An 11,850-nucleotide genomic window follows, 5' to 3' on the forward strand; every position below is an offset into this window, starting at 1 on the left:
GGGGGACGGGTGCTTAGGGGGGCAATGCCCACCCATGGGTGCCCACCCTGAGCCAAAACAGGGGAACGGGGCTGGGAACGGGGCAGTGGATGCTCCACACCCCCCGACCCACCCCAGCCCCAATCCAGGCTGAGACCGTGCACAGCTCAGGGCAGCGATGGCAGCGAGGAGGAGGAGGAGGAGAAGGAGGAGGCGTCACGGCGCTGTCTCTACCGTTTATTCGTTGTTTAGGCTATTTGGTACACGGGGTGCACACGACAACACGACACACGCGGCCCCGAGGGCGGCACTGCGAAGAAGCTACGGCGGGGCAGGGGCACCCCCAGGCCTCCCCTCCTGCCCCCCCCCACGCGGCCGGGGGCTCCCCAAGGACCTTGGCCTGGCTTGGCCGGAGCCCCCCACCCGGCCGTGGGCGGCTGAGCCAGGCCTCCCCTTCATCCACGTGGGGCCGCCGTCCCCGACCCGCCTGGCGGCTTCCCCTGGGTGGCTGGGGTGGAAGCAGGGTGTGAGCAGTGGCGGGGGGTCCAGGGGCATTAGGGGGGGGGCAGCGGGGCCCGGCGGAGGCTCAGTACGCGTGGTTGGCCACGTAGAGGGACTGCCCGGCGGCCCCCGAGTCGTCCCCGCTGCCTTCGTACTTGCCCAGCGCAGCCAGCCCGTTCACCTGTGGGGAGAGGAAGCGTCAGCCCGCGGGGACGTGGCCATCTGCGTGCTCCATCCCATGGGGACACGGCCCTGGTGGTGCCCCGTACCACACAGACACGGCGCTAGCATGGCCAATCCCGCTGGGTACAGCCCTCGTGTTCCCCATCACCACATGGGACGTGGCTTTTGGCATCCCCCTTCCCAATAGGGAAGGTTCCTGCAGGGACCTGGCTCTTGGCATCCCCCATTCCCCTATGGGGACACAGCCCTTGTTGCCCCCCATCCCATATAGAGACAGCCGTCAGCGTGTCCCTAATGGGGACATGGTCCTCAGCATCTCCCCTGCTGTGGGGCACAGCCCTCGGTGTCTCTCGTCAGCCTGTGGGACATGGCCCTTGGTGTCCTCCATAACCCTACATGGACACAGCTCTTGGTGTTCCCCATCCCAAGGGCACCGTCATTGGCATCTCTCCTCTCATGGGGACATGGCCCTCAGTGTCCCCACCACCCACAGGGACATGGTCCCTGGTGTCCCCACCACCCGTGGGACACACACAGCTTTTAGGATCCCCTCCCACAGGGGACGTCCCCATCACCTCTGCGCGCTGGACAAACTCCTCAGTGGCGGCGGTGGCGTTGTCCTTCTGCCCGCGCCAGGCGCTGAGCGCCGACGCCTGCAGCGCCCGCCCGTAGGAGAAGGTGAGGGCCCATGGCCGCATCAGCGGGCACGTGTTGATGGCGTTGAGGTTGATGGAGGCCTCCTCCTCACTCTGCCCCCCCGGACAGGAAGGTGACACCTGCAGGGAGCAGGGTTATGGCACCAAGGGGACCATAAGGCATCCCCCTGCCATGATTTCCACCACGTGCCGGTGGCGGTACCTGGCACGGCCGGGGGCACGGTGCGGCGCAGGGCAGTGACGGTGGCCATGGCGATCTCCTCGGGGCTGTACTTGGTGGGGCAGGAGTGCCCGGGGGTCACCATGTTGGGTTTCAGCAGGGTCCCCTCCAGGTAGACGTGGTGGTCGCTCAGCGCCTTGTAGACGGCCGCCAGCACCTGGGGACAGGCAGGGGGGAGTCCCACGGCACGGCACGGTGTGGCACAGTGCCCATCCCACTGCCCGCCCCACCGCTCACCTTCTCTGTCACATACTGGCACCGTTTGAGGTCGTGGTCACCGTCGGGGAGGATCTCCGGCTCCACGATGGGCACGATACCGTTCTGCAAGCACCAGGAAGATGCCATCACAGGGATATCCCTGGGCATTGCCCTGGCCCCATGGCAACGTGGAGCAGTGCCTGGACTTGGGGGTGATGCCCATCCCAGCGGGGCAATGCCCAGCCTGGGAGCATCAATTCTTGGCCCCATGGGCAACATCCATGCCTGTGGGGTGATGCCCAGCTCCACGTGGCGATGCCTGGCCCCGTGCAGTGGTGCCTGGCCCCAGAAAGCAATGCCCAGCCCCACAGGTGACACCTGGCCCCATGAGAGATGCCCACCCCCTGGGCAAACATCTGGTCCTAGGAGCCAAGGTCCATCCCCGTGAGTTGTTACCTAGCCCCTAGGTTGATTCCCAGCCCCGAGGGGCAATGCCTGGCTCCGTGGGGTGCCACCCACCCCACAGGTCAATGTCCAGCCAGCGGGGCAATACCCATCCCTACAGGGCAACACCCAGGCCCTGCAGTAACACCGAGCTCCATGGATCCGTGCCCATTGCTGTGGGGCAACACCTGGCCTCGTGACTCAGTGCCCATCCCACGGGCCAATGCCCGTCCCGTGGGACGCCGGGCAGCCGCAGCCCCGTACCTGCTGGCAGATGCTGGCATAGCGGGCCAGGACGTTGGCGTTCTCCATGATGGCGAGGGCAGAGGGGGTGTTGTCGCTGATTTTCAGCACGCAGCGCCACTTGGCGAAGTCGGCCCCGTCCTTCTTGTACTGGGCACAGCGCTCCGACAGCCCGTCCAGACCTGCCGGGCAGCGCGTCAGCCCCGCAGCCCCCCAACCTCGCGCCCTCTCCCTCCGACCCACCGCACCTACCCTGCGTGGTGGTCTCCCCATCTGTCCCGGCCAGCGGCACGACGCCTTTATCCACCTACAGAGGGAAAGGGAAGGTGGTGCTGAGCCCCACCGGCACCCCACAAGCACTCTCAGCACCTCCAAACCCATCGGATGCCCCCCCGCACCTTGATGCCCACGACGATGCCCTTATCTTTGATCATCTGGACGAAGGGGGTGCCGTCGTCCGCCTTCTGGTACATGGTCTCGTGGAAAAAGATGACGCCCCCGATGCACTTCTTCACCCGGCTGTCGGCGCTGAAGAGGATCTGGCGGTACAGCCGGCGGTTCTCCTCCGTGTTTTCCACCCCGATCTGGTTGAGGCGCTTTGCCATGCTCCCTGCAGGCACCCGAGGCACCGTCAGCCCCGGCGCAGCCGGGACGCGGGGAAGGGACGGATCCCTCCTCACCCTCCCCGCCGCCGCCCGTGCACCGACCTACGGACTCATCGGCGGCCAAAATGCCCTTGCCCGGGGCCACGATGCGCAGTGCGATGTCCGACAGCTCCTTCTTCTGCTCGGCCGTCAGCGCGGGGTATTGGTGCGTCATGGTGGTGCCTGCCGGCGGACGAGGGCTGAGTCACGCGCCGCTGCCACGGCCCCCCCCCGGCTGCCACGCACCGGCACCCTGAGGGTACCGGGGACCCCCCGGGACCCCCATCCGAGGGGCGTACGGCCCTACTGGTGCCGGGGGGGAGGCCGCGTGGCGTAAGCGGGACCTCGTGGAGGATGCCGGGGAGCTCCCAGCCATTTTGGTGCCTGCTCGCCCGCCCCCCAGCCCAGCCATCTTGAGGGAGAAAAGCTGCGGGGGGGGGGGCGGGGCAGGACCCCCGGGGGGGCACCGGGGATGGAGATACCGTGGGGCAGGGGCTAGCCCGGGCTGGGGGTGCGTGGGGCTACCCCGCCGTATGGGGGGGGGAGGAAAGGCTCCAGGTGCGGCGCTGCCCCGGGGGTGGGCTGGGGGCGCCCCGAGATGGGGGCCCCCTGGCACGAGGCTGGCCCCGGGATGGGAACGGGGACACCGCCACCGTGGGATCGGCGGCGAGCAGCCCCCCGGGCCGGTCCCCACCGGGCAGCAAAGAGGCTGCTCCGGTCCGGGGGATGCCCCCAGGCTCCCCCCACACCCCCCCATACCCGTACACCCCTCTGCCCCGAAGCCTCCCCCTTAAAGAAAAAAAACCCTACCCACCCCAGGAGCTCCGCGGTGCCGGCGGCTCCGCACGGGGCTGCCGTCGGGGCTGCGGCTCCCACCGGCTGCATCCCTTCCAGCCCCCCCACCCCCGGCGCCCTGTTTCCCCGGTCCCGGCCCCCCCCCCCCCCCAGCCCCCGGTTACCGTGCAGTTGGTGGCGGCGGGCGCAGACTGCGGGCTGTGCGCTCCGGCCCCGCGGTAAATGGGGTTGCGGTGCCGCAGAGCTACGTGACCGGCGGGGCGGGCCCGGCGGGCGGCACCCGGTAGGACCGGCCCCCATCACCCCCCCCCCCCCCTTGTGCCACTGCAGGGAGCCCCCCCGGGGACCCCACTGTGCCACCCCCACCTCGGGGCAGGGATGTCTGTGCCGCCACCACCACCACCCCTGTGTTGGGGACCCCCCTGTGCCCCCTCCCAGCACCACCCCCACCCCCACCCCCATCCCCGCACAGCCCCAGGACAGAGGGGGGGGGCTCTGCAGGGGAGCAGCCCCCCCGCACCCAGCAGAGCCGCCCGGAGCCGGCGTGGGGACAATAGCAGTGTCCCCGCTCGCCCCACGGGCCGGCTGCCAGGGCTGAGTTCTGCTGAATCCCCGCCGTAAAAGGAGGGCTCAGCAGCTTGGCACGGCCCTAATCCAGAGCGGGCAGCGTGTGCCCCCCCCCCCCTTCATCCCAAATCCAGGCACAGGCGGCCCCCACCCCACATCCAGGGGCCACATCCAGCCCCCTGGGAGCAGGGAGGGGTGCGGTGCCGCGAGCCACCAACACACCCCCGGTAAATAGAGGCATGGAAAGAAATAAGGGTGCTGTGCACGCACCCACGCGGGGCGGCGGTGGAGGGCAGGGGAAGGTGACCCCTCCGCCCGCGGGAGAAAGGGGCCATTAAAAACCAGAGCACTTGTTGGAGCGCTGCTATTTCGGGCAGCGGTGGCAGAGGGAGGCGCAGGGGGGGGCCCCCCGCAGCGGCTGGGAGTATCCTTGGGGCCGGGAAAGGCTGGAGGGAGATCCCGCAGGAGCTGCCCTAGTAGGGAAGGGGGAGGGAGGGAGGAGGATGGAGCTGCACTGGGAACAGGGGGGGCCCATAGGAGCCCCCCCTCTAAGGCTTCAGGGTTGGAAAACTCCTGCCCCCCCCCCCGGGATGCTGCATAGGGGAGCTATAGGGCCCCATACAACAGGTGTAGGGCACAGCACCCAGCCTCCCATCCCCTCCACGCATGCCCCTAAAGTTGGGGGGGAACGTACAGAACCTGGGGGGGAATCTAGGCCAGGAGGAGGAGCAGGGGGGCCCAGGGAGGGAAGCTGGGTCAGCCCGGGCACCGCGGGGTGGGAGCCTTGGGAACGCGGTGCCTTATTGAGAGCGAGCGCCGGGGGGGGGGAAAACGTAGCCCCCAGTGGGGGGGAGAGGCCGTGGGGGTGGCAGGGAGCCACGGGGAGCGAGAGCCAATTGTCCCAGGCATGGCACGGGGAGGCGGCGGGGTGAAAGCCAACGCAACTTTACTCAATAAATAATTACAGAGTTAAGAACAGGAAGGGCGCGCACCACAGGCTATAGCGGCTCGGTGGCTTCCTTGCTGCCACCGCTCGGCTTCAGGCCCAGGTAGCGCAGGAGGCCCGGAAGCTCCTGGCAGCCTGGTGGCACCTCAGGGAGCGACGACAGGACCTGGGGACAGCAGCGGTGTTAGCGTTGGGTGCTGTGCTCGCAGGAGGGACGAGGGCCCCGGCAGGGCTCAGCTCACCTCCTTCACCTTCTCCTGCATCTCCTCGTGGGTCCTCAGCAGCTTCTGGGCGTGACGGAGCCTCAGCTCCAGCCCTCGGACCTGCAAGGGGGGAAAAGAAGCCGTGAGGAGGCGTTAAAGGGGCAGGGAAAGGTGGTGTACGACCCCTCACAGCTCCCAGTACCTGCTCCAGGTACTTGTCTGAGAGCAGCAAGTTCTCATCCTCCTTCTCCAGGAGCAGCAAGCGCAGTTTGTCCACCTGTGAGGGGAGCGAGGGGCGATGAGGTCTCCCCACAGTCCGAGGCCTCCCCCAAGGCCTCCTCAAGCCCCGCTCCCCCCAGCCTCACCTCCTGCCGCAGCAGGACCCGCTCCTGGACGTGGGCAGCGTCCACCTTGGGCTCCTGGCCCCGCATCTCCTCCCACAGCACCTTGGCCTCCGTCTCGGCGCGCTGCAGCGAGCGCTTCAGCTGGGAGACCTCCCCCTTCAGCCTCTGCGGGGGGAGGTGATGCTGAGGGGGGGGCCCGGCGGCTGGCAGGACCCCCCCCCCGGGCACCCCCTAGCCCCACACGCACCGTCACTTCCCCGCTCTTGTCGATGAGTTGCAGCATCTTCTCTTCCTGCTGTTTCACAAGGTCCTGCAGCTCCTTCTCGTTCTGCAGGGGACAACAGCGAGGGGGGAACGGTGTCAGGCCCGGTGTTGTGTGTGTCCCCCCCCCAGCACCAGGTTGCTCACATTTGAGGTTATCCAAGCCCGGAGCACCCCCGGGGCAGCACGGTGCCGGTCACCCAGATTCCCGGTGTCCCAGATCCCGGCCCCGTCCCAGTTCGGCTCTGCCCTGGGGTGAGCACTGGCCCAATTCTGGCGGGGGCTGCTCACCTGTAGCTTGCCCCGCAGCGCCTTGTTCAGCTTGGCGATGGTGGCGGCCTGGGCGTCCGTCCTCTCCTGGCTCTCGGTCGTCACCTCCTCCAGCTTGAGCTGCAGGTCGGAGCTGGAGGGGGGGGGGGGGGGACACACAGCGTGGCTGAGAATTTGGGGGGCACAACACAAACCCCACTCCCGATGCCCCCAGCCCACGGGGGCAGAGGCCAGCCCGCGCCCACCAGCTGCAGGGAGCCCTTTTGGATGAGTGCTCTGCTCAGAGACAAGGTGGGAGGGAGACCCTAGGGTGCTGCCCCCATGTCCAGCACCCCCTGCCCCCTCCCCCAGACTCACATCTCAGCCTGCAGAGCCTTGAACTCGCTCTGCTCCAGCTCCTGGATGCGGGTACTCAGCAAGGAGAGGTCGGAGACCACGGCCCTCAGCTCTGCCACCCTCTCTATCAGGCCGTCCTCGGGCTCTGCGGGCAGGGGTTTGTAATTGGGGGGGGGGGGGGACAGGGGACAACGACGCGTGGGGCAGCCCCACCGTGACACACAGGGCGTGACACCACGGTACCTGCTCGCTTTGGCGTGGAGAAACTTTTATCCTTGGTAGGCTTCATCCTTGGTACGCTCCCAAATCCGGCAGCTTCATCAGTATCTGGGGGAGGTCGAGGACAGAGGTGCTGTGCGAGGGGTGGGGGGACAGGACCAGCCCTCACCCCCACCCGGGGGGTCCCCAAGGAGCTCACCTCTCCCCGACACCGCTTTCAGGACGCTGCCCACGAAGGAGTCCCCGGCGCGGTACGGGGTGCGGCGGGCGGGCGTCCGCGGGGCTGGGGTCCAGGTTCTGCTCCTCGACGGGGCGTCATCGTCCTTCGGGAGGCAGGAACACGGTGTCGGGGCGCTGCTCCAGCCACCCGCTCGTCCTCCAGCCCCCCAGGACCCTGACCTACCTCCTCTTCCAGGGCGTCTCGCAGGCAGTCGGCGAGCTCCTGCAGCCTCAGCTTGCTCTCGGCGATGTCTGCCAGGCACCAGGAGACCTTCTCCCTCTTGAGCTGCAAGTCCAGGAGCTCGGCCTTGGTGCTCTCCAGCTCCTTGAGGAGGGCAGCTCGCTCGTCCCTGCGGGAGGGGATTGACAGCATGAACAGCGCATCTCCCCCCGGGGTGGGACAGGAACATTCCCCAGGGTCCCCCCACAATCCAGGGGGTGCAAACCCCTACAACCTCTCCCCCTACTCAGGGAACGGATTCAGCTGGAGCAGCAGCAACCAGAGCCACGCACACCCCCACACCCCACCCCGAGGGGCTCAAACAAGGGGTTTGAGCAGCACTGAGAGGTGCGGGCCGTACTGCAGGCACCGGTGGGACTCCTTCAGCTCCTCGTGCTGCAGGCTGCGCTCCTGCAGCTCGGCCAGCGTGGACTTGAGCTTGGCCTCCACCTCCATCAGCTGCCTGCGGGACATGCGGTTCTCCTGATCGAGGAACTGCGGGGTGGGACGGGGGACACACAGCCGTGAGCATATAGACAGCTTAGGGAAGGGGGAGGGACACCCACTGCAGCCCCCCGTGTGGTCCCACCCCGATGAGGGGCAGCTCCATCCCCCGCAAACAACCCCCGGAGGGGCCAGGAATTTGCACCCTGGGCATGGGACGGGCCCGAGGGAAAGCAAAGCAGCGTGACTGCAGCCAGGGGAATTATCCCCGGCAGCCGCGCCCCCGCGGGAAGCATGGCCGGGCGAGCGGCCCTACGTGCGGGATGTCAGCGCCGAGGGCTGATCCCGCTCCTGGCCGGCTGCCACCCGGCGGCACGTGACGGCGCAGTCAGCGTCAGGCTCCTACCTCCCGGCACTCCGCCGCTTCCCGCAGCTCCCGGCTCAGCTCGCCGCGCTCCCGCTGCAGGGCGTCCCGCTCCCTCACCAGCCTGGTGGGGATGGGACGGGGGTGAGGGGACCCCAGGGGGACGTTTTGGGGACAGGGGGAGGATGCAGGGGTGCGGAACCCACCAGGATATCTCCTCCTTCTGGTCCCCGTTCTCCTGCTGGAGCGTGTCCCGCTCCTGCTGCACGCTGGCCAGCTGCTTCATCAGGGTGCCCAGGTCTGCAGGGGCAGAGCTGTGAGCAGGGGGGGGCAGCTCCAGCCTCCCCCCAGTCCCTGTCCCGACACCCCCGTGTGTTCCCGTACCTGCACCGAGGCGCGAGTTGGCCACCGTCAGCTGCTCCACCTGAGCCACCGCGTCCTGCAGGGCCGCCGAGGTCTCCTCCAGCTGGTGGGACACCTGCGGGGACAAGGCGCTCATCCCTGCTCCTCCAGCACCGCTCTCAGCCCACGCTGAGCCGTTTTCCTACTCCTTTCCCCATAGGACCCCCCCCCACATGCCCAGGGAGAATCCCCCAAGCACCACCCAAACCCGTTACCTCCTCCTTGGCTCGAAGGACTTCGTCCGCTCGCTGCTGCGCCTCGTCCCGCTCCCGCAGGCAGCTCCGCAGCGTGTCGGGCACGCTCTGCAGCGCGGCCGTGCACCGGGACACCAGGGCCCTCACCTGCTCCCGCTGCGAGGGGACAGCCCCGGGGGAAACGGGGTCAGGGCAGGAAGGGATGGGGCTGGCAGCCAGGCTCACCGCGGTACCCAGAGAAGCATCGCCCCGCCAGGACAGCCCTCACCTCGTCGTCAAGTGCCCTCCGCTCCTCCTGAAGGTTTTCAAAGGTGACGTCTACGAACTCACAGAAGGGCTGAGCCTCTGCAGCCAGGGAGGCCTACGGGAGAGGAAGGTGAGGGGAGAGACCGGAGGGAGGCAAGCGCCAGCCCCAGGCCGTGGCAGAGCTGCTCAGAGCATCGTCGCCTGAACCGGGGCTGTGGCTGTGCCTGCAGAGCCCACAAGGTCCTGGGGGGGGACGTGCACCCATCCTGTACCTGCTGGTGGATGGCACCTTCCAGCAGCTCGCCCAGCTCTCGCTGGGACGCCAGGCTCTGGTCCCGGGCGCTGATCTGGGCACTGGCGTGGGAGCGGAAAGCCTCCAGGAAGCTGTCACACTGCAGAGGGATGGGCACAGCTCGGGGCACGGCCTCACCACGGGGCAGCTCCCCATTCCCCATGGACAGACGGACGTGTGACACCCGAATCAATGGGATGGGACGTGAGGGCTGCAGAGGCTGCTCCCGAGCACCCCACGGGCTGCCCCGTTACCTCCTCCTTGGCTCGAAGGGCTTCATCTGCTCGCTGCTGCGCCTCGTCCCGCTCCTGCAGGCAGCTCCGCAGCTTGCCGGGGACGCTGTGCAGCATGGCCACGCACCGGGACACCAGGGCCCTCACCTGCTCCCGCTGCGAGAGAAAACAGCCCCGAGAGAGGCCCTGAGAGGAGGCCGGCACCGGGACGGCCTCCAGCTGCCACGTGCCAGCTCCCTCGCCCATGTCCCCAGGCCAAATCTGTGGCACAAGCCTGGGCGCAGGAGGAGCAGCTTCCAGCAGCCTCCAGACACGCACCGGCTGCTTCCCGCTGCCTCCAGCCGCCCCGGACCCAAAAATCCCCCCGTGCCCTGGTAACCTAAGCCATGAAGGGCCGGACACGGGGCGGCCAGCCCGGCTGCGTGCGCTCACCTCCTGGGCCAGGGCTCCGCGATCGTCCCGCAGGCTCTGCAGAGCGCCCTCCGCGAGGCTCTGCAGCAGGAGGCCCTGCCCGGCCCAGGCGTCCTGGGGAAGGGACGAGGACACGGATGCTCAGGACATGCCAGCACCGGTGGCACTGAGCGTGTGAGGTGCCTGGCCAAGCCCCGTGTGCTCGCCCCACGCCCTGACGCACCGTCGCCTCCGCCGCCCGTGCCAGCTCCCGCGCCAGGTCCTGCTCGGCGCCCCGCTGCCGCTGCAGAGCCTGGGTCTTCCTCTGCAGCTCCACGTAGAGGCTGTGGTAGATCTGCTCCTCCTAAAGGGGGGCACGGCAGGGCAGGCTCTGCACCCCGACACCTCCCCATCTCCCCGCGCGTGCCATGCCACCCGCTCACCCCCTCCCCGTGCGCCTGCCGCAATATTTGCCTGCGGAAAGAGCTCAAAAACAACAAACTCATCGGCTCGATGCGCTCAATAACGCGGCTGGAGCAGCAAATGGTGGGACACGGCCCCAGTTTGCTTCCAGCCGGGGCTCCCCGCTTACCCCCTGGGGCCGGGTGACGTCCGTCTGGGTGTGGGCATCCCGCTGCTCGGCCGGCCCCACGGCGGGGAGCGGCCGCTGGCTCTCCTGCCAGTCGCGGAGCTGCAGCGAGAGCACCTCGATGATGATGAGGGTGCTCTCCAGCCTCCCCTCCAGCTCCGCCCGCGGCAGGGACCTCAGCTGCTCCCGGGGACAGCTGGGGACACAGACAGCGAGCCCCGCGGGTTGGAGAGGGGACACCGCAGGGGCGCCGTGCCCCCGTAACCCCCGCGGGGACACGTACTGCCAGAGCAGCGAGTCGGTCTCGGCGGCGCTGTCCTTGGCGCGAGCCACTGTGGATGTGCCGGTGCTCCGGTCCTGGCACTCCCGCGGGGTCATGACGGTGCCGATGGCCATGGTGGGCACGGGGGTGACGCTGGTGCCCGTGGCTACGGCGGGCATGGGGGTGACGCTGGTGCCCGTGGCCTTGGTGGGCACAGGAGTGATGCTGGTGCCCGTGGCCACGGTGGGCACAGGGGTGACGCTGGTGCCGATGTCCCGCCGCGGCACGGCCAGGGGGAGGCTGTGGCGCAGGGACTCCAGCAGGGACGAGGCGTGGAGGCTCCTCTCCAGCCACACCAGCGGCAACGCCCAGGATATGCCCCCCCGGGGATGGCTCCGATGCGGGGACAGGGGTGGCCGCTGGCTCAGATAAGGGGACAGGGCTGGCCGCCGGCTCAGACCCTGCGGGCTCCGACTCATCTGCCTCGTTCTGGGGGGGGCTCTGCTCCGGCAGGGCAGGGCTTGGGGACGTGGCGGTCCCAGGGGTGCTGGGGCAAGTGGGGAAACCCCTACCCCCATGGCTAGACGGGGGCTCGGGTCCCACGGGGCTGCAGGAGAGGTCGGCGGGCACCGCACGCCACCCGTGGAAGGGAGCCCCCTGCGGGGTGGAGGTGCCTGGGGGGCCCGGGCTGCAGGAGGAGGGTGGGCTGGTGCTGCCAGGGGGGGACGGGGGGGGGCTGCCGGGGGTGCAGGGGCTGCAGGGCGCTGAGCGGATGATGCTGGGGGGGCCTGGGGTGGTGCTGCTGGGGGGGCCTGGGCTGCAGGGGGCTGAGCTGATGATGCTGGGGGGGGCTGGGGTGCAGGGGCACGGGGTGTCAGGGGAGTAGGGCACCAAGGGGGTGCTGCTGGGGGGGGCAGGGGAGTAGGGGCCTGAAACAAGGCTGCTGGGGGTCCCCGGGGGGGCACTGCAGGGGATCCCTGGGGGGG

General features: G+C 68.9%; 2 protein-coding genes across 2 annotated transcripts; both read right to left on the bottom strand.

Annotated features, from left to right (window-relative positions):
- Positions 1-199: 199 nt before the first annotated feature.
- On the bottom strand, positions 200-4,169 carry ALDOC (aldolase, fructose-bisphosphate C). Its single transcript, XM_035343254.1, is given in 11 exon segments — positions 200-661; positions 1,239-1,421; positions 1,423-1,439; positions 1,522-1,696; positions 1,777-1,860; positions 2,446-2,606; positions 2,677-2,731; positions 2,823-3,034; positions 3,132-3,251; positions 3,376-3,383; positions 4,030-4,169. Coding segments are annotated over 11 exon segments (1,245 nt in total). The 5' UTR covers positions 4,164-4,169; the 3' UTR covers positions 200-565.
- A 1,259-nt stretch (positions 4,170-5,428) lies between these two features.
- SPAG5 (sperm associated antigen 5) lies at positions 5,429-11,602 on the bottom strand. Its single transcript, XM_035343433.1, has 23 exons — positions 11,323-11,602; positions 10,886-11,292; positions 10,606-10,798; positions 10,258-10,377; positions 10,056-10,148; positions 9,645-9,779; positions 9,371-9,490; positions 9,121-9,213; positions 8,874-9,008; positions 8,641-8,734; positions 8,463-8,556; positions 8,299-8,380; positions 7,810-7,943; positions 7,413-7,578; positions 7,209-7,335; positions 7,034-7,117; positions 6,812-6,935; positions 6,476-6,587; positions 6,171-6,251; positions 5,945-6,088; positions 5,782-5,856; positions 5,617-5,699; positions 5,429-5,558 (listed from the first exon to the last, which is right to left on the bottom strand). The coding sequence occupies exons 1-23, from the start codon at positions 11,440-11,442 to the stop codon at positions 5,429-5,431; spliced, it is 2,946 nt and encodes a 981-aa protein (XP_035199324.1). The 5' UTR covers positions 11,443-11,602.
- Between the last annotated feature and the right edge of the window lie 248 nt (positions 11,603-11,850).

The sequence above is a fragment of the Oxyura jamaicensis genome, chromosome 19, assembly GCF_011077185.1.
Source record: "Oxyura jamaicensis isolate SHBP4307 breed ruddy duck chromosome 19, BPBGC_Ojam_1.0, whole genome shotgun sequence".
Classification (NCBI taxonomy): Eukaryota; Metazoa; Chordata; class Aves; order Anseriformes; family Anatidae; genus Oxyura; species Oxyura jamaicensis.

Excerpts from the sequence above, each read along its gene's own strand:
- SPAG5 (XM_035343433.1), bottom strand. The coding sequence starts at position 11,442 with ATGGGGGTAGGGGTTTCCCCACTTGCCCCAGCACCCCTGGGACCGCCA. Across the intron at positions 8,735-8,873 it reads TCCTTCGAGCCAAGGAGGAG|GTGTCCCACCAGCTGGAGGA; the intron begins GTAACGGGTTTG and ends TTGTCCCCGCAG. Across the intron at positions 5,559-5,616 it reads CAGGAGAAGGTGAAGGAGGT|CCGCTGCTGTCCCCAGGTCC; the intron begins GAGCTGAGCCCT and ends CCAACGCTAACA.